This window comes from Trichomycterus rosablanca, chromosome 19 (genome assembly GCF_030014385.1).
Source record: "Trichomycterus rosablanca isolate fTriRos1 chromosome 19, fTriRos1.hap1, whole genome shotgun sequence".
NCBI classification, from domain to species: Eukaryota; Metazoa; Chordata; class Actinopteri; order Siluriformes; family Trichomycteridae; genus Trichomycterus; species Trichomycterus rosablanca.
Window position 1 is genome coordinate 19,071,410 of NC_086006.1, and position 21,955 is coordinate 19,093,364.

At 40.2% G+C, this 21,955-nt stretch overlaps 1 protein-coding gene across 1 annotated transcript in view; it reads left to right on the forward strand.

Annotated features, from left to right (window-relative positions):
- nol4lb (nucleolar protein 4-like b) overlaps positions 1 to 21,955 on the forward strand; it is a 183,989-nt gene that overhangs the window by 11,831 nt on the left and 150,203 nt on the right. The window contains exon 2 of the mRNA XM_063015015.1: positions 20,448 to 20,603. Coding sequence (XP_062871085.1) covers positions 20,448 to 20,603 — 156 coding nt within the window. The remainder of the gene's footprint in view (positions 1 to 20,447; positions 20,604 to 21,955) is intronic.

Genomic DNA, 21,955 nt, shown 5'->3' on the forward strand with positions numbered 1-21,955 from the left:
CTGTAAGGATTCATTACCTTAAAGAGATGTATTGTTGCTAGACTGGTCTAGTCCAGCGCTAAAAAGAAAAGTTGAGAAACTTCCAAATGCAATTCAGTCAAAAAAGTTCATATACTGGTGTTCCTATACTGCCGTTTGAAAGCTATGGTATAACTCTTACCTCAATCAGCTATTAATCAGCGTCTTCTCATCTGAGCATCACTCCTCTCAGTCGATCACCCACACACGTTTTTGTCTTGGTGCCCCTCGGCTGGTTAGGCAGCTGCAGATTAGATGGTCTGGCAGTAATTCTGTTAGTGGGACTTCTGGGTTTTAGCAGGGGAGAGACGTGATGAAAAACTAACGAGGGAACGACAGCGCTTTGGGAAAAGTGTGAATAAGCCACACTGTGTGCATTGGTTCAATTCCATACCAAGGTCCAGAGTTTTCCCCTGGCTCAGAATTCATCTCATTGTTTGGCTGAATGAGCACAGATAATAGGAAGTGCACCTGATGTTCCAGAGCTGTCAGTTTTCCATCATGCATGTGGAGATCTACAGAAAGACTGAATGTAGAGCAGTAAGCGTGTTTACTCACCATGGGGTGAAAGAGAGAGAGAAATACCTGGAGTTCATACTGGAACTAATTGATTCTAAACTAGATGATTTGACCAACATGGTTCCTGATACCATCAGTGAATAATCAGTGAATATTTATAAGGTTCGACTGAGTCAAACTAAATTATTTTTACATACAGTTGTACATGACATGTAGGGACACATAAACTGATCAGTGATCTACACTCACTGTCCATTTTATCAGCTCCACTTACCATATAGAAGCACTTTGTAGTTCTACAATTACTGATTGTAGTCCATCTAGTTCTCTGCATGCTTTGTTACCCCCCTTTCATGCTGTTCTTCAATGGTCAGGACTCTCCCAGGACCACTACAGAGCAGGTATTATTTAGGTGGTGGATCATTCTCAGCACTGCAGTGACACTGACATGGTGGTGGTGTGTTAGTGTGTGTTGTGCTGGTATGAGTGGATCAGACACAGCAATGCTGATGGTGTTTTTAAACACCTCACTGTCACTGCTGGACTGAGAATAGTCCACCAACCAAAAATATCCAGCCAACAGCGCCCCGTGAGCAGCGTCCTGTGACCACTGACGAAGGTCTAGAAGATGACCGACTCAAACAGCAGCAGTAGATGAGCGATCATTCCTGACATCTACAAGGTGGACCAACTAGGTAGGAGTGTCTAATAGAGTGGACAGTGAGTGGACACGGTATTTTTAAAAACTCCAGCAGCGCTGCTGTGTCTGATTCACTCATACCAGCACAACACACCACCACCACCATGTAGTGAGGTAGTGAGTGATCCACTACCTAAATGATACCTGCTCTGTGGGGGCCCTGACCATTGGAAAAACAGCATAAAAGGCGGCTTAAAAAGTATGTAGCGAAACAGATGGACTACAGTAATTACAGTAATTGTAGAACTACAAAGTGCTTACATATGGTAGGTGGAGCTGATAAAATGGACAGTGAGTGTAGAAACAAGGAGGTGGTTTTAATATTATGGCTGATCAGTGTATAAACACCTCTGTAATGTAAAATTTAATTGGAGATTAACAGGTAGCTGTATTTTTTTTTTTTACTTGCATATTTCAAACCCCAAACCTGCTTTATTTTAGGTTTGAAGTTAATTGTGTGCCTTTCATTTTTGACTGAACTGTTTCTTTAATTGTGAAAATAAGTAAAACAACAGGTGAGGAGTCAGACTTTGAATTTGCTTCAAGACTTACTGACAGACCAGGATAGATCTGTTTCATTAGTGTTGAAGAGAAAAATGAAGCCACCGTGCATTTGTTCTACCTGCCAGGAGATGAGCTTGATTACAATCATGTGTGATTCATTAGAGCACTAAAATCCCCCTGAGAGAAACTATGAATAAACATGCAGGAAAGACGTGATACGGTGACAATAACTTTCATTTCTACCTAGCACTATATGGTCAAAAGTTGTTGGACAGCCCATTTTACAAATTTCTTCCCCCTATTACAGAATTCATATGTTTTTAATATATCAAGGAATTTATACACCGATCAGCCATAACATTAAAACCACCTCCTTGTTTCTACACACACTGTCCATTTTATCAGCTCCACCTATCATATAGAAGCACTTACTGACTGTAGTCCATCTGTTTCTCTACATACTTTACCCTGTTCTTCAATGGTCAGGACCCCAACAGGACCACCACAGAGCAGGTATTATTTAAGTGGTGGATCATTCTCAGCACTGCAGTGACAATGACATGGTGGTGGTGTGTTAGTGTGTGTTGTGCTGGTATGAGTGGATCAGACACAGCAGCGCTGCTGGAGTTTTTAAATACCGTGTCCACTCATTGTCCACTCTATTAGACACTCCTGCCTAGTTGGTACGATAGCTCATCTATTGCTGCTGACCTTCATCAGTGGTCACATGATGCTGCCCACGGGGCTCTGTTGGCTGGATATTTTTGGTTGGTGGACTATTCCCAGTCCAGCAGTGACAGTGAGGGTCTTATCCACTCATACCAGCACAACACACACTAACACACCACCACCATGTCAGTGTCATTTTAGTACTGAGAATGATCCACATCTAAATAATACCTGCTCTGTGGTGGTCCTGACCATTGAAGAACAGAGTGAAAGCAGGCTAAAAAAGTATGTAGAGAAACAAATGGACTACAGTCAGTAATTGTAGAACTACAAAGTGCTTCTATTTGGTAAGTGGAGTGTAGAAACAAGGAGGTGGTTTTAATGTTATGCCTGATCGGTGTATACTTCCTATAAGCTTTGAGGCAACTGTTTAGGGAAGGTCTTTTTCTATTCCAGTAAGCAAGGTCAATAAAGACATGAAGACAAGCTAGATTCAAAGAAACTCCAGTGATCTGCACAGAGCTTTGACCTTAGCCCCAGTGAACAGCTTTGGAATGAACTGGAACATCAGTTGAGGCTTCCATGACTAACATCAGTGCCCAGCCATACAAGTCTCTTTTGACTAAATGGCCACAAATTCTAACAAACATATACAAGGTCTCGTGAGATGCTTTCTCAGAAGAGTAGCTGTTGTTATAGCTGATCACATAGAGGTCACTCTATATCACTCTTCCTCAAAGGCCTTCCACAAGTTCTTACAGTGTGATTGAATCAGCACATAACCTTGGCACATTGTCAGTGTTCCAATTCATCCTAAAGATTTTCAGTTAAGTTGAGTTTGTCAAACCGTTTCTTTATGGACCTCACTTGATGCACAAGGACACAGTCGTACTGGTACAGGAAAGGTACTTTCTCAAACTGTTAGCACCAAATGTGAAGCATATTGTTTATTTTATACACCTGTCAGTAATAGTATTGGCTTAAACACTTGAAATCAGTAATTAGGAGGGGTGTCTGCCTACATTTCTCCAATTAGTGTTTCACCAATAAAAATTTAGTGCACAAATAACATTTAAATGACAGTTTCAGATGTTTATTTGAAGTACTTGGGTGATAGCTCAGTGCTTAGCTCCAATGTATTTCCTAGGATTTATTCACGTAACCTGCATGTTTCTGTTAGAAACAGACAGCACATACATATCTGTTAATCAAAATTAAGAAAGTAAATATAAACATATCATTACACTTGCAAGACCCATTCACCTCTGACCTATGTTATCAGGTTTATTCATTTATTTGTATTTCGCTGTAACAGGTTACGTCTGTGAGTGTAATTAGTGAAGGCTCCTGGCTACATGATGTGTAACTTATTGGTAGCACACTAATTAGACATGCTATTTAGTATGGTGGGGTGTGGTTTGGATTAAAGTGGTTTGGATTAAAGCTCCATGTTTACCAAGGCATACCTCTAACCATCACACAACAGCAATAAAACTCATCCAAATAGAGAATTAATTTTAAAAAGGCATTACAATAACCAATTTAATGTTTAATGGAATTTAACATTTAAAATGTCCAGATGTTTTATTTATGTTTATGTAAAACTGAAGGGTAGAAATGTAACCATGATGACTATAACCCAATTTTGATGAGGATTCTTGCCATATAACAAGACAAAGACAGCAGAGATCTCGGAACCCTTTTTCCAACAATGGTTCCCTACACTGGGATGCCCCAGTTGCCCTCTGTAACTTAAAAAAACTGGGGTATGTAGCCTCTTGTATGTCTTTGTGCCTCAACCATTTTAATTTTTGCAAGGATTCTGTTAGATTGCTGACAACCTTTCAGACTGATAAGGTAGACTGCTATCAGATTCCTAATGAATAAAACAATATATAAGCAGGACCTGAATTAACATCCCAGAATTAATTTGGGGGCCCAAATTTGCATTTCCAATCTCATATATCAAATGCCTAATAAACCATAACGACAGACCATTATGCTGTAACTTTCTAGTCTTATCCAGTGTGAATTAATAGTGTATTTACAAGGATTGTAAAAAATGAATGATTTTTTGGTTCATACACACAATAGTATTAAATAGTAACAAAACAATCTGGTGCACTTCCTTTCTGACACCCTGTGTGGTTTTTATAATACGATTTAAGAGTGTGCTTGGGTGGTGCAGCGGTAAAGCACCTTCCAAGCTTGCAAGTTTGATTCTCAGCTCTGCTAATGGCTGGCTGGGCACCTACACAGACAATGATTGCCTAGTTTGAGGGCGGGAATACGTGTATTATGAGTATTATTATGTGTACTACTATGTGTATCACCAAAACAAATTCCTTGTATGTGTAACATACCTGTTGAAATAAAGTGATTCTGATTCGGAAGGAGGGCTTTAGGGATTCCTCATAAACGCTGCTATTGCAGCCTCTGCTGGCTGATCAATGGTGCCCACACAATGACTTGTTCAGGTAAAAAAAAGAGAGGTTGACCGTTGCACAAATGTTGGAGGGGGTGTGTGTTAGTTACAACCTCCCTCAATCAGGAGTGGAGCTCTGCAGTGGTAGAAGTGGAAATACAAATCCGGTAATTGGATACGACTAGATTGGGGGCGACATTGGGGAAAAAATGCATAAAACAGATGCATTAGGTGTCCCGTTCACTTCATAATTGAGCTACTGGAGGCTGTACATGCGCTACACTCAGTAACTGTATATCCACAAAATGCATCTGTATGGTAGCTGTAGCTTATCAATGAATGTACAATGAGTGTATGAACACCAGAGAGTCTAACTGTATACTTATAAGTTCAGGCCAATTTAACAGCATAAAGGTTTAAAAAAACATGATTTCTATGTAAAAATAAACCTAATTACTACTAAATGCAATCAGTGTAAAAAGAGAAGAAAGATTTGTCTTGCTCAAAATTTTGAGGAACATCTGTGGGTCATTTCAGTGCAGCGCAGTGAAAACTCGCCATAAAACAAGCTGCGCTATCTTAGACCCAGAGATGGAGAATGGGTCCTGCACTACCCTGCTTCCTGCATTATTCATTCTATTGCTGATTACATTAGCCTTTAGTATGCTCCTTATTAAAATACGCTAAATTTCCTATTCCTGTCCTGACCTCTTCCCATAGGTGATCATTGCTATTCTTTTTATACAGAAAATCATTTCACCTTTTTATTTGATATTATTTTAAATGATTTTTTTAAAATATGTATTGTACACCAGATTTATTGTCATCCACTAGCTTCATAGATCTTTAGTTTCATATGACTGTTGTTAGTCCAGGGGATGAAGGCTAGCAAATACTTTCTCTACGACATATAATGCAAGCCACTGCCTCTTTGTGCACCCTGCCTGTGAAAATACATCTTCTTTGAATGATAGACTAAATAGAAGCTACAATTTCTACTGTAGCAGAATTTTCTGTGCTGTAATGTGCTGCCAATGTTTGATGTACAGTATGTGTTTACTTATTGAGTGCATTTTGCCCCTTTGGGGAGTCCATAATCAATGGAAAAGTGTGCTTCTCTACACACATGATCATCTCTCTGTAGTCTAAGCTGCGCTTCTTCAATTTTGATATGGATGCTCCCACTAGTTTATCTATGTACAGGTTATTTCTTACTTTATAAACTCAGCAAACTCTAAAGATGCTCAGTTACACTTGGACCACCTTATAGTGCAAATTAAACAGTAAACGTAGGGCACTTGAATGTTATGCAAATGAAAAACTGTAAATCGCTAAATGCAAACCTTAAATTTTGAATTTCACAGCAAATTGCGTATTGCATGGGAAACGACCCATTTCATAGTGATGTGATTTTCACAGCTGTGAATTAGGTAGGGCCTTAGCTATAATCAACTTAAGAAAAGCTGAGCCATGGAAAGGCAACGTAACATTGGCGACCTACGACACATTAGCATGTATGCACCCATTAAGTAAACATGCCTAATCAGTGTGAACTTAAGTGACATGCTAATCCCTATAGTAATACAACCCCAAAAAATAGACGCCGTGTGCTCCGGACCAAAGAAGAAAAGGACTTATCCAAAAGCCAGGCTCTGTCATGGTATGGGGCTGTGTCAGTGCCCTTGGCAAGGGTCATTTACACTGCTGTGATGGCAGCATTAATGCAGAAAAGTACATTGAGATCTTAGAGCAACATGTGCTGCCTTCAAGACGTCATCTTTTCCAGGGACGTCCATTCATTTTTCAACAAAACCACATGCTGCACACATTACAAAGGCATGGCTGCGGAAGAAGAGGGTACGGGTACTGGACTGGCCTGGCTGCAGTCCTGACCTGTCCCCATTAAAGAATGTGTGAAGAATCTTGAAACGAAAAATGTGTCAACTACCCCGTACTGTTGCACATTTAAGAGTCTGCATGTTCTGCTTTAACAAAAGAACCTGTTTCCTCAAAGTCACTGGTGTTGTACCAGCATTCATTTGATATTCAAAATTTAAACCTAGAACACACTTTAAATAAACGCAGTTTCTTGCAAAGCTGTTTCAGCGTTGTTAGATTAGAGTTTAAGGATGTCTTTGTTTGTGAAACTCATACCATAGTATAGGTCCTTCCTGTGTGGAGTTTGCATGTTCTCCCCGTGTCCGTGTGGGTTTCCGACTTGTGCTCCGGTTTCCTCCCTCAGTCCAAAGACATGCAAGTGAGGTGAATTGGAGATACTAAATTGTCCAAGACTGTGTTCGATATACCCTTGTGAAGTGATGAATCTTGTGTAATGAGTAACTACCGTTCCTGTCATGAATGTAACCAAAGTGTAAAACATGACGTGAAAATCCTGAGAAACAAACAAACAAATCACTTTAGTAAAGCACGGAGGACAGGGAGCTTAGATGGCCAGAACCTGCATGTTCCGCTTTAACAAAAGAACCTGTTTCCTCAAAGTCTGTGGTGGTGTACCAGCATTCATTTGATATTCAAAATTCAAACCTAGGACACACTTTAAATATAGTGTTTCTTGCAAAGCCGTTTAGTGTTGTTAGATTAGAAATACACTGCTGCTGATGTGCAAGGATTTATTTGTTAGTGAAGCATATATAATAATATAACTTTACAAAATCCTGAGCATCCATAACAGTGGCCCTAATACACCATTGTAGCTTTGAGGTAGATATTTGGTAGAGGTTACTAAAAATCATCGATTCAAATTGTTTGCATCGAGGCATCGTTTAATCCATACTATATACAGCTATACTATATACTATATAACTATATACAGCTCACGGTGTTTCGCACTGACGACTTTCACTTTCACGACGCGTTCATGCTGTGTGCAGGTGAAGTGAAGAAGCCGAGGGCTGCATCCGAAATCTCATACTTAAACAATACCTAACTTTGAATACGCTCACTGCTCCTGCGTACTGTTCAGTATGAAAGTAGCGATTTGAAACACAGCCGAGATTTGATAACGTGGACTGTATACATTTTAAAAGTGATATGATTTATTTTTGTTTTTGCATTTTAGTAATGTTCTCTTTAAACTGTCCTGTATGCAGGGAATAAAAATTTACAGTTTAAGAGACGTCTTATTTAATCTTATATGTATTTATTTTAAGCAATTACTCGTGTAATCGCTGAAATAATCGATAGAATACTCGATTACAAAAATAATCGATAGCTGCAGCCAGGGCCGGCGCTAGGGGGGGGGCTAAGGGGGGCATTGCCCCCCCAAATTGTGTCTTTGCCCCCCCAAGCACAATGCAAGCAACGGCTATTTTTAAAATTATCTCTGAACCAATCACAAAAATGCATTTTGTTTGACAGTGTGAAGATATTTCCTTGCTAATTCCTGATTGGCTCTTTGAGTCATATAAAAATCGGCAGACTGCCCCAAACAGTTCAGTTCGGCAGTATATGTTCTGTTAGTGTGAGCGAGAGGCAGGTATACTGGTAAACACTTTTTTTTTACAGAATTAGTATTCTTTTGTTTTCTTTATATTTAAATTTCCCAATAATATAAATATTCTCACTCATTCCTATTTCCACGTTTGAATATTCTCAGTCTGTGTGTAGGTACATTTGTCAGCTTTGACTTAAATTTGTATTAAAGCCTTTCAAGAAATAGAGTTGTTCTATTAGTAATGGCAATTTAATTAAGGGGGCGTATTAAAATGAAATACAATTAGATAATCTTTTTTCTCCATTTACATAATCAACATGTATTTTTTAATCATTGGGTTTTAAGTTTAAGTTCGAAAACATGCATTTTTATTTCTTTACCTCATACATCACTTTAAGTCAGTATCAATAGCTTGGCTGTCATCATTCATGCACAAATCAAGCCTTGAATATATTTCTGGCTTCAAAAACATGACTATCAACATGCCCCCTCATTAGGTTTTACTGCCCCCCCAAGCAAAGCAGTCCAGAACCGGGGCTGGCTGCAGCCCTAATTTTAAGCATTTGTTTCTATGAATTCTACCACCCACCTGTAGATTTCTTTTTTTTTTTTAATTCAACAGCATATCTAGAGAATTCTTGTTGCTTTTAGATATCTGAGGTACTGTTAGAAAGCTTATATTCTCTACGTTTATTGATATTGATTTGATCAAAAATTATTTGAAGTTATTAAATAAACTTTATTGTATGCAATTTGCCTTATTAATTAGCTGATCAGCTAAGCTTTCTCTGCAGAAAAAATACCATAATTGAAATGTAATAAAGAACCTGTAAAATGTAAACCTTTTAAAAATCACCTTAAATGACTTTAAATGGGTATGAGTGAGCTCACATGACGTAATGGTATCGGCAGTGCCCAAGTTCCAGGAGTTCGAATACCAGACTGGGCTTACAAACAGACAAATGGTGGTAGGTGAACCGAACAATTGGTGAAACACATCAGCGCATCCTTATTGCCAGTCCCAAGCCCACGCCAAATCAAATATGCGGATAAATGATCTGCTTTCGCGATTCCTAACGGGAGCAGCCGGAATGAGTCATTCACTTTAGATAGGTATGAGCAATCAACTCTAGATTGTGCATGGGGAAATATAGACTTCTGGTAGCAAGAGCTTTTTAATGCAAACTGCGCTGGAGCTCACCTATGTGTATGTATACTGACAAATATATAACCAAAATTATTATTATTTATTATTTTTAATTCAGATGTGTCTGTCTCTTTGCATTATCAAATCTTGAAGCATTTCATTCAGTGTCTGGCAAATACTTTTCAACTTACACTGATCAGACATAACATTATGACCACTTTCCTAATATTGTGTTGGTACCCCTTTTGCTGCCTAAACAGCTCTGACCCATCAAAGCACCACTAGACCCCTGCCTTCTTCCCACAGTGCATGGTGCCATTGTTCCCTGGGTAAGCGACGCACACGCGCCCGGCCATCCACGTGATGTAAAAGAAAATGTGATTCATCAGACCCGCCACCTTCTTCCATTGCTCCGTGGTCCAGTTCCGATGCTCAGCATGGGCACCCTGACTGGTCTGCGGCTATGCAGCCCCATATACAACAAATTGCGATTCACTGTGTATTCTGACACCTTTCTATCAGAACCAGCATTAACTTCTTCAGCAATTTGAGCTACAGTAGCTCGTCTGTTGGATCGGACCACACGGGCCAGCCTTCGCTACCCACGTGCATCAATGAGCCTTGGCTGCCCATGACCCTGTCGCCGGTTTACCACTGTTCTTTCCTTGGACCACTTTTGATAGATACTGATCACTGCAGACCGGGAACACCCCACAAGAGCTGCAGTTTTGGAGATGCTCTGACCCAGTCGTCTAGGCATCACAATCTGGCCCTTGTCAAACTCGCTCAAATCCTTACACTTGCTCATTTTTCCTGCTTCTAACACATCAACTTTGAGGATAAAATGTTCACTTGCTGCCTAATATATCCCACCCACTAACAGGTGCCGTGATGAAGAAATAATCAGTGTTATTCACTTCACCTGTCAGTGGTCATGATATTATGCCTTGTCGGTGTATATTAAAATCTTGAAAAGGGTGAAAAACATTTGTAGTTCATTCACTGATTATTTCACAAGCTACACCTACCATACAGATACACCTTGTGGGTGTACAATTGTTGTAGCCCGTCTGGTACATGTTGTCACCCCATGTCCCTTTGATAAATACTTACTTGATAAATAAGTTCCTTTATTTTTAATTCAGTTGTACTTCTTTTGCATAAACAAATCTTGAGACAATTTAGAAAGTGTCAGACGAATGTGTTGAGATCATGACAAGGGTGAAAAGAGGTTGAAAACTATTTTAGTGCATCAGCATTTTTACCAGATGGTTTATTTATGTGCTACATTTATATACTTTCAAATACATTCACCTTTAGGTGCAACATAGGTTGAACTTGGTTTGCAAATTGGAAAAGTCAAGTACTGGGTTAGTTCTGCATAATTCTTTTTATTTAGTTTTAAATTATTATTTTTTTTGGAAAAATGACATTTTACTGGATGTGCACTGTTAATTAACGAAAAAAAAAAAAAAAAAAACAGTAATGCCCACGCTTATTCATATTTTCAGTTTAATGTTCTTTATGCACTTATGTTCGCTGTATTGCGGCCATTGAGGCTGGGCTGTGGGTAGAGCGAACGGTGCCGGCATCTTCCCGCATTCCTGCGGTTGCCATGGTGAGTAGGGTCCCTGCCACGGCTGCTCCATTGCAGAAGAAATTAGCAGTGCTTTAATTGGCTCAGTGCTCACAATGTTCCAGATCGGCCTAGCCTACACTGCAGTGGCTACCTTCACGCCGCATCCACTCTGCACATGGCCTTTGTATAATGTGAATGAATTCCAGTAGGTGTATAGAACTGAATATAGTAGCTTACTAAGTAAGCTTAAGCACATTATGCCATAATAAGACCATAATAACTGTCTATGTACACTAATCAGCCATACAGCCATAACATTAAAACCACTGTCCATTTTATCAGCTCCACTTACCATATAGAAGCACTTTGTAGTTCTACAATTACTGACTGTAGTCCATCTGTTTCTCTGCATGCTTTGTTAGCCCCCTGTTATGCTGTTCTTCAATGGTCAGGACCCCCACAGGACGACCACAGAGCAGGTATTATTTGGGTGGTGGATCATTCTCAGCACTGCAGTGACACTGACATGGTGGTGGTGTGTTAGTGTGTGTTGTGCTGGTATGAGTGGATAAGACACAGCAATGCTGATGGAGTTTTTAAACACCTCACTGTCACTGCTGGACTGAATAGTCCACCAACCAAAAATATCCAGCCAACAGTGCCCTGTGTGCAGCGTGTTGTGACCACTGATGAAGGTCTAGAAGATGACCAACTCAAACAGCAGCAATAGATGAGCGATCGTCTCTGACTTTACATCTACAAGGTGGACCAACTAGGTGGGAGTGTCTAATAGAGTGGACAGTGAGTGGACACGGTATTTAAAAACTCCAGCAGCGCTGCTGTGTCTGATCCACTCACCATGTCATTATCACTGCAGTGCTGAGATTGATCCACCACTTAAATAATACCTGCTCTGTGGTGGTCCTGTGGGGGTCCTGACCATTGAAGAACAGGGTGAAAGCAAGTAAAAAAAAAAAACAGATGGACTACGAAACAGATGGACTACAGTCAGTAACTGTAGAACTACAAAGTGCTTTTATATGGTAAGTGGAGCTGATAAAATGGACAGTGAGTGTAGAAACAAGGTGGTTTTAATGTTATGGCTGATCGGTGTATGTCTATAGAATAACCGGCTATGTATGTTGTTTCCCAGTAGTGGTTCCCCAACCTTTCCAGCCCGACACCCTTTGAGACACGAACCTTCGTTCTTAACTCCATCAGCTCTGTACATATATACACGATTACTAATAATGTTATTATTGTTAATTATATTAACTTGGTCTTCCATAAAGTGTATACGGACATGATTGTCAGTAAATCAGTTATTAAATAATAATAAAATAGGCTTGTATAATATATTAACACCCATAATGGCTGGTAATCCAGAGTTAATTTTAACATCTGTATGGTTTACGTACCTAATATTAACTACACTCACTCAATTTATTAGGTTCATGCATTCCCTATCATACAGTTGAACTTTGGCTGAACAATTACTGTAGTCCATCTGGTACATGTTGTGACCCTTGTCCCTTTAATCAATCAAAAGGGACCCCCACAACCCACACTGACCTTATGATTGGGTGGTGGACCTTTGTCGCCACCGCAATTACATTATAATGATAATGATATGGTGTGTGTGTGGTTCTGGTAGGAGTGTTACAGGTGCAGCAGTGTGGTTTAAACTTACTGGCCTCTTTATTAGGAACACCTACCACCTAGTGTACAGGTGTAGAGTTCCTCTAGTCTTTTATCAGTAGACACTTTCTGATATATTTAGTAGGAGCACTGTTCTTCTTCCAACATTGACACTGAGGTGTTTGAAATCCCAACAACACTGCTGCACCTGACACGCTCATACCAGTACAACACATATTACAGTGTCATTGTTGCAGTGCTGTACAGTGCCATGATTAGTGTCTTTTTGCAAAGCTGAGAATGGTCCACCACCCAAATGCCACATTTTCCATGGTGGTCCTGTGGACATTTTGATTAGTAAATAGGGTACAGGGGAGTTACATACCAGATAGATGTACCTAATACAGTGCTAGATGAGTGTATATGCTCCACAAACAACGGTGTACTGTTTAAACAATATTGTCAGAAGTTTTTCTCTGAAACTTGATGAAAGTGGCCTTTACTAGGTTGTTATTTTGGTCCATGGTTCTTCATCAATTCTGAGCAAGCATGTTAGTTGTGTTAATTTCATGCGTCAAGGTTGCTCGTTTTCTCATGTCTGGTGGGTTTCTTTGCCCAGACGCACTCCTCTACCGTCACTCCATCCCTTATTTCAGTCAGACGTGGGGGTTCTGCTGCACCAATCTGACCTGTCTCCTAGCAACAGGGCTGTTTGGTCCGGGACAGAGGGGTGGAAGCTGAGGGAGAGTGGTGAGATGGAGAGTATGAAAGGAAGGGAAAGCTGCAATTATTCTGTGCCATTGGAGAAAGCAGAGGCCTGGAGGTGGAGAGCAGAACTGGGGGAGGAAATGAAACAGGGGGATGTGGAGGTGGAGAACGTTAGTATTTGGGGTTATTTAGAGACTTGCTTGTTATAATTTGTTATAGATGTACAGTTAAAATTATGCTCAGTGTGTTTTAATTTTGCTCTAGTCTTTTAGCAGTGGACACTTTCTGATAACAGGATGCTCTTGGCTTTATATTGCTTGGTTGGAAAACTATTCTCCTCTCAGCATTGACATTGGGCATCAGTGGCGTAACTAGGATCTTATAAGCCCCAGTGCAAAAAAAATATTCAAAACAATAATCCCCCCCAATATGATGTCAATTGGCATTTTCAATGGACAGAATAGCCAAACCATCGGACTGACCTGAAGATGGTGTGTTTATGTAGGGGGTTTGCAGCCTAGTCACAGCCTCTTTATTTGTCTTTACCGGTTCAGTTGAATGGACAGGGGAGTTCACTACACCAGTAGCAGACTCATTATCTCTGCCTCGGAAGTAACTATCCACTTTGTTTCATTCTTCAAGTTGCTCTTGTTTTGTTTTGCTTTAGAGCTCCACTTTTGTGCTTAAATTTACTAGCGCTATAATTATTCATCATCTTGAGCTGTTTGACACGCCATTGGCCAAATCTGTGTACAAAGGTTGCACAGATTCCAGAGAACCTTACATGTTTTTAATTAAATACTTATTTTATATATTATTTAAATGAAATCATTCTGATCTTTTGGCATGGTAGAATTTTATTAGTAATTTGTTAAGGATCAGTATAAAATGGTTACCATGAATGAGCTACATTACAAATAAGAGAGGGTTAAATAGACGTTGCGGATAAATATATGTTGTCGCCAACTGGTGGGCTGTATAAATTGTTCAAGTATCAGGGGAACCCCCATGCCACGGGCCCCAGTGTGATATACTCCCCCCAGTAGTTATGCCACATATTGAGGTGTTGCATCTGATACACTCATAGCAGTACACACATTACCATGTTATTACCAATATAGTGTCATTGGAGTACTGAGAATGGTCCACCACCTGAATATCATCTTTTGACTAATAAATGAGGCACAGTGGGTGACTAGGTGTACTACAGACGAACAGCTACATTCAATAATTGTATACCCACATAAGTTTTTTTCTATATCGTAGGTGTAGCTGATAAAATAATCAATGACAATTACAATTTACTATCTGTGTATAAAAGCTGTAGAGATAGGGTTGGTTCGACTGCCCTCATGAGATTGTGCCTTAGGCAACTCTCTCTCTCTCTCTCTCTCTCTCTCTCTCTCTCTCTCTCTCTCTCTCTCTCTCTCTCTCTCTCTCTCTCTCTCTCTCTCTCTCTATATATATATATATATATATATATATATATATATATATATATATATATATATATATATATATATATATATATATACTGTATATATATATATATGTATTCAGTATTGGCATTTTTATATATATATATTTATAAATCACATATTGTAAAGATCACAAAATGCAAATCATAGTTTTTCACAGCACAGCGTGTCTGCTTGGGTTTCCTCCGGGAGCTCCGGTTTCCTCCCACAGTCCAAAAACATGCAGTCAGGTTCATTGGAGACACTGAATTACCCTATAAGTGAATGTGTGTGTGTGTGTGTGAGAGTGTATATGTGTCTGCCCTGCGATCGACTGGTGTCCCGTCCAGGGTGTTACTGTGTGCCTTGCGCCCATTGAAAAGCTGGGATAGGCTCCAGCCAGTTTTGATTATTTCAAATGATTTATTTTAAATGGAAAACACAAATGTCCATGTGAACTACTATTCAACCCGTTTTCATCGTTTTCTTTTAATAACATCTAATAAGAGACTTTTTTTAATTGCCAACAAGCTTCTGACACCTCTAGTGGAACCTTTTGTGCGATCTTTTTGTGCAAAAGCTTCCAGCTAATTGAGGTTTGATGGCTTTAATGCTGCAACTGCTTCCTTATAATCCCAACAAAGATTTTTTTGTAGGATTTAAATCTGTAGACTGAGAAGGTCCAGGATATTTCAGGACTGATTCTTTAACCAAGCTTTGGTTTACTTTAAATGGGTATTGAGGTCATTATTTTGATTGAAAGTCTAATTATCACTTTTATTGATTTCACCACTGAAGGCAGAACATTCCTCCTTAAAATTGCCCTGGTATTTCTGTGAATACATGATGCAATTTACATGGTCGAAATTGCTAGTTCCGGTGTTTTAATCATTTCATCTCTGACCCACCTTCATGCTTGGCCATGGGGAGAGTATTCTTCTGCTCATAAGGGCTGCCTTTCTTGTGCCAGATAAAATTGTATTAAAGACATTTAATTCTATTAGACACTTCTTTAGCTTTTTGGTCAAGAGTGGTGTGTATGTTGGAATCAGGCCATAAAGTCATTGGTAAATGATCATCTTATGGTTGCCTCTGACACATTTGTCCCAGCCTTCATCAGGTCTTCCTGTAAGTCTTTTGCAATATCATGGGGGTTTATGTGCTGTCCTGATGAGATTGCTCTGGCTTATTGGGTTTCCAATGGTTTAATCATGTTGCAACCCAACTTTAGGTCATACAGACAAACAGTAGACAAACTACCCGATTGCATAATGCTTCCTCTCTACTGATGTTGATCTCCACCCTGGTTGAGGAGAGCCAAGTTTAACACACACCCCCTCCGATATGTTTGCAGTAGCCGACTGCATCTCTTCATGCCGGGCATGCCGTAGCCGTAGTGGTTAAGGTACCGGACTAGTAACCAGAAAATCATTGGTTTAAGCCCCACCACTGCCAGGTTGCTGCTGTTGGGCTTTTGAGCAAGGCCCTTAACCCTCAGTTGCTCAGATTGTATACTGTATTGTAAGTCGCTTTGGATAAAGGCGTCAGCTAAATCCCGAAAATTTGAATGTAAATGTTTTCACTTGCACGAGGCGAGTTCATATGCGGATCAGCTTTGTGTACAGAGAGATCCACCCTGACCGACGCATTATCCCTCGTCTCCAGCCAGCAGAGGTCGTAATTGCATCATTTATGCGGACCTGTCCAGCACCCCCGCTTTTGAACAACAGCCAATCCTTGTTCGTGTAGGTGCCCAGCCTGCCAGATGGCAGAGCTGAGTTTAGAACTGACAAGTTGTTTTCTGTTGCTATAAAATACTACATCATTTATTTTCTTTGTTAATTTGCCTAAGTGGGAAGCACTGTTGCCTCACAGCAAGAAGGTCCTGGGTTCGATCCACAGGTTGGATGGCCCGGGCCCTTTCTGTGTGGAGTTTGCATGTTCTCGCCGTGTCCACGTGGGTTTACTCCGGGTGCTCCAGTTTCCTCCCTAAAAATCCCTAAATCTAGTTCTCCAGAGAAGTTTACAGTTACAAAAGTTACAGTTAAAAGTTCTTATTTTCTTTGGGGGAGGGGGTTGAATATTTCACTTACACCTGTAAATGTCCCTTACAAGTGTAATACTCTATTAATGTCGTATTTTTTGACAATTAGCTTTTTTCCCCACCATGCTATCTTTTCTCTGAGTTACTCTGGACTGTCCACTAATCCCAGTGTGTCTTTTATGTAGAAAAGCAAGGTCCTTTTTTGAAACTTGCTGCCCTGTAATTGTGTTAATACATACACTGACCACACATAAATGCTTTAACCTTGCCAGACTTCCATTTGCATGCTGCCACAATTTTGTGCCACAGACGTAAATGCTAATTTGCCCCTGTGAGTAAATGCGTGCCTGGCACATGGCAGGACAGCCTGTCTTTCCCTATGTGGGTGCTCTGACTTTGACCCCATGCTGGCATTTTGCGGCGGGGTTTGGGGTGACTGTCCGATCCGCTCTGCCTTGAGGTGTAGCCTTTGTATGCGTTATCAAAGCTGAAAGGTTCTATAATGCCCCCCTCCCTTTATTGTCCCACATTCGCGTGTGAGGAGACCATGCTGCTGTCACAGACACTAACATTGCAGGCCACAGATATGCCCCATAACCATTGTAAAGAGAGGGGGCAGGGCAGCCTCCTGCCCCAAAAATGTAAGTCGCTTACACACGAATACATGCAAAATAGGAAAGGATAATGTGAACTTTTTTTGCTGTTTAGATAACTGTTTTGTTTACTGTGCTGTATTTGAATAACTGAATGATCAAATAGTCCATAGTATAATTTTTTTTTATTTAGGCTAGTCTTAATACTTTTACTCTTGTGTAATATATATATACTGTTCAGCCATAACATTAAAACCACCTCCTTGTTTTTACACTCACTGTCCATTTCATCAGCTCCACCATATAGTCATCCATCCACATCTATCTATCCATCCACATCCACATCCATCTAAACACATCAATCCACATCCATCCATCCATCCATCCATCTATAGCTATCCATTCATTCATCCATCTATCGATCTATCTATAGCTATCCATCCATCCATCCATAAATCCACATCCATCCATCATCCATAAATCCACATCCATCCATCCATCCATCCACATCCATCCAATCTTCCATAAATCCACATCCATCCATTCATCCATCCACATCCATCCACATCCATCCAATCCATAAATCCACATCCATTCATTCATCCATCCACATCCATCCATCCACATCCATTCATCCATTCATCCATCCACATCCATTCATCCATCCATCCACATCCATTCATTCATCCATCCACATCCATCCATCCATCCACATCCATTCATCCATTCATCCATCCATCCATCTCCATCCATTCATCCATCCATCCACATCCACTCATCCATCCATCCATAAATCCACATTCATCCATCCATCCATTCATCCACATCAATCCATCCATCCATTCATAAATCCACATTCATCCATCCATCCATTCATCCACATCAATCCATCCATCTACATCCATCCATCCATTCATAAATCCACATTCATCCATCCATCCATTCATCCACATCAATCCATCCATCCATTCATAAATCCACATTCATCCATCCATCCATTCATCCACATCAATCCATCCATCTACATCCATCCATCCATTCATAAATCCACATTCATCCATCCATCCATTCATCCACATCCATCCATCCATCCATTCATCCACATCCACCCATCCATCCACATCCATCCATCCACATCCACCCATCCATCCACATCTATCCTTCCATCCCATCTATCCATCCATCCATCCATCCACATCCCTCCATCCACATCCCTCCATCATCCACATCCCTCCATCCACATCCATCCATCCATCCATAAATCCACATCCACAACAGTATAATTTTTTGCTATTTTACCTTTGCTAATTTATTATACAAGTTGAGCTTGTATGATGATGTTGTTAATGACTTTAAATAATTTCTGTTTACATCTTGGACTCCAATATTGCATGTTTGTAAAAAATTAAGTTTGGGTTTAATTATTTTCTTGACTAAAAGATTTATCTCAGATAAAAATTAAGTATGGCATGCATGACCTATTTCGTAGAGGTTCTATATTTACTAAATGACATAAGCATGTGTTTTAGGTTCATACCAGAGTAAAATGGCTCCGGTCATTTATTTATACACATGTGTACTGTTTATTCTTGTATAGAATATGGTAGTGGGGGGTTTCCTGAGTTGCTAATACACATACAACCCACACATGCACATTGATGTACTCTATAGATTAAACATCTTGGGTATTATTGCTTTTCTTATCATCGTAATAAATATCGGGCAAGATGTGATATTCGAATAATGCTTGGATAATAATGCTCACACAGAATTCAAGGCTGCCATGGCTTCATTTATCTAGCCCAAGGCAGTGGGGTGAGAAAGGTCACCAGAGGGAGGGGGGTGTAAGGGGTTAAGGTGAGGAACAGAAGACAGGGACAGGTGCACATGAGAGACAAACAAGGGTGTACGGAGATAACGCTGCTTATGTGAGTAAAATTGGGAAAGATGGCCATAAATTACTTGGCTTACATGTGAATTAAGCAAACAGCAGCTTTAGTCTGCCTAATGTTCTAAAAACCCCATTCAACAATAGAATGTGGAGTTTGCATGTTCTCCCCGAGTCTGCATGGCGACACTGAATTGCCCTACAGGTGAATGGGTGCATGTATGTGTGTGTGTCTACCATGCGATGGACTGGCGTCCCGTCCAGGGTGTTGCAGTGTGCCTTGCGCCCATTGAAAAGCTGGAATAGGCTCCAGCACCCCCGTGACCCTAACTGGATAAGCGGTTAAGACAGTGAGTGAGTGAGAGTGAGTTAACATACCCCTATCGAGGACATTTCATGGCAGTGTCAGATTTCTGCCAAGGGTGCATGGGTTTCTTTGTTTTCCTGATGAGATTGCTTAGACCTCTAAGCAAAATATTGGGCTCTTTTCCAAGGCCAGGCAGGTTTGCTTCTGGGCCATACATTTCGAACTTCCGGAAAATACTACCAATGGTGTCTTTAGGAATGTTCAAGGTCCTGGAAATCTTAATTTCATTTCACCTAAAGGGCAATGGGTGGATCTCATCTGTCAGCAAAGCACCTTGAACACTTGAATCTCTGGGTGGTGTTTATATAACGCATCACAGCTGAAGCAAATTAAGGATGAGTATTGAGTTGCCAATGGTTTAATCATGTTGTAACCCAACTTAAGGTCATACAGACTAGCAGGTTTTAAGATCAGATTTTAAGATCAGATGTATTATGTAGGGGTTAAACAATTGTGACATGGCAACAATAATAAATATCCTGCTACTTTAACATTTTTGGCATTCAAATAAGAAAAGAAAATGAATTGTTGTATTCAATATAAGTAAACCTCTATACAATTTAGAGTTTCAATGAACTCTAAAACATGTTTAAAGCAAAGAAATATATTTTATGGACAAAAATATTTCTAGATATAAAAAAACTAAAAACAACATGGGAACCTTACTGGCTATAGTTGTCTATATATAGATGTACTGTAAATGCTAGCTATATGAAATCTGTTTCTCTGTCTTGCAGTGTGTGGATAGCGGTACAGGACAGGAGGTCTCGTTCCTAAAGAGAGTGGCTGTAGTGGAGGATTTCTACGACATTATCTACGCCATGCATGTGGAGATCAGCTCTGACCTTGCCAAAGCTCCTAAACATGCTGGTCAGAAAAAAACCTATAAAGCGGTGAGTGAACACAGCAACGATTTTCTCACACTCATTGGTCAGTGTGTTTCTTTTTTTTTTTTTCATTTTGTTCTTTCTAATATTTAGGAAGTGATATTCTTACATCTATAGTTACGTATTCTTAGTGGCATTACAATTATGTGCCAAAACATTAGGATATGTGTGGCAGTGCTTTTTTGGTAACGTTTGGGCAGATCACTGTCAGAGACATATTAAATATTAAATAGTAAGCAGGTGGTAGTTACTTTTAGCAAACATTTAAATGCAGTTGATATCCACAAACATAAAACCTATATGTCTTTGATAAGTGGCAAGTGTGGCATGGTAGCACTGTTGCCTCACAGCAAGAAGGTCCTGGGTTCGATCCCTGGGCGGAGTGGTCCAGGTCCTTTCTGTGTGGAGTATGCATGTTCTGTAACACCCTGGTCCATCACAGGGCACACACACACAAACACCCATTCACCTATAGGGCAATTCAGTGTCTTTAATTAACCTGACTGCATGTTTTTGGACTGTGGGAGGAAACCGGAGCTCCCAGGGGAAACCAAACTCTGCACAGAAAGTACTCGGACCGCCCAGCTTGGGGATCGAACCCAGGACCTTCTTGCTGTGAGGCGACAGTGCTACCCACCGAGCCACTGTGCTGGCCTAAAAGAATACATTGTACCAAATATTAGCAAATATGAAAACAAATATGACACTTGAAAGCAACAAGCTAAGGCTGGCATCTACAACAGATCAATTATCCAACAGCAACATCAAAAATATGCTATGATTCTTTTTTTAAGAAACTCAAGCTAAAGCCTTTGGAATGGCCTTTACATTTCCCTGACTTAAGCCTTATTGAAAATCTGCAAGATGCCCCAAAATATCTATTGAACTTGAACTATCTATTGAACTAGTGGACTAAAAAAGGCTTTAATAACAGGGATCCCAGCTTTAAGATGGGGGTTTACATGTTTTACTATATAAATCTACAAAACAGTGCAATTGTCCAGGGTTTCCAAACTTTTGCTTCCAACTGTATATAGGAATGCATATGAATTCTGCACTGTATATTACTGGACCTACAGAGATTCACTGACCAGCTAAATCTGTCCCTTTAGCCAGCCACGTGGGGCGGCATGGTGGCTCAGTGGATAGCACTGTCGCCTCACAGCAAGAAGGTCCTGGGTTTGATCCCCAGGTCCCTAGGGGTTTGCATGTTCTCCCCATGTCTGTGTGGATTTCCTCCGGGAGATCCGGTTTCCTCACATGGTCCAAAGACATGCAAGTGACATGAATTGGAGACTCCAAATTGTCCATGACCGTGTTTGACGTTAAAACTTGTGAACTGATGAACCTTGTGTAAC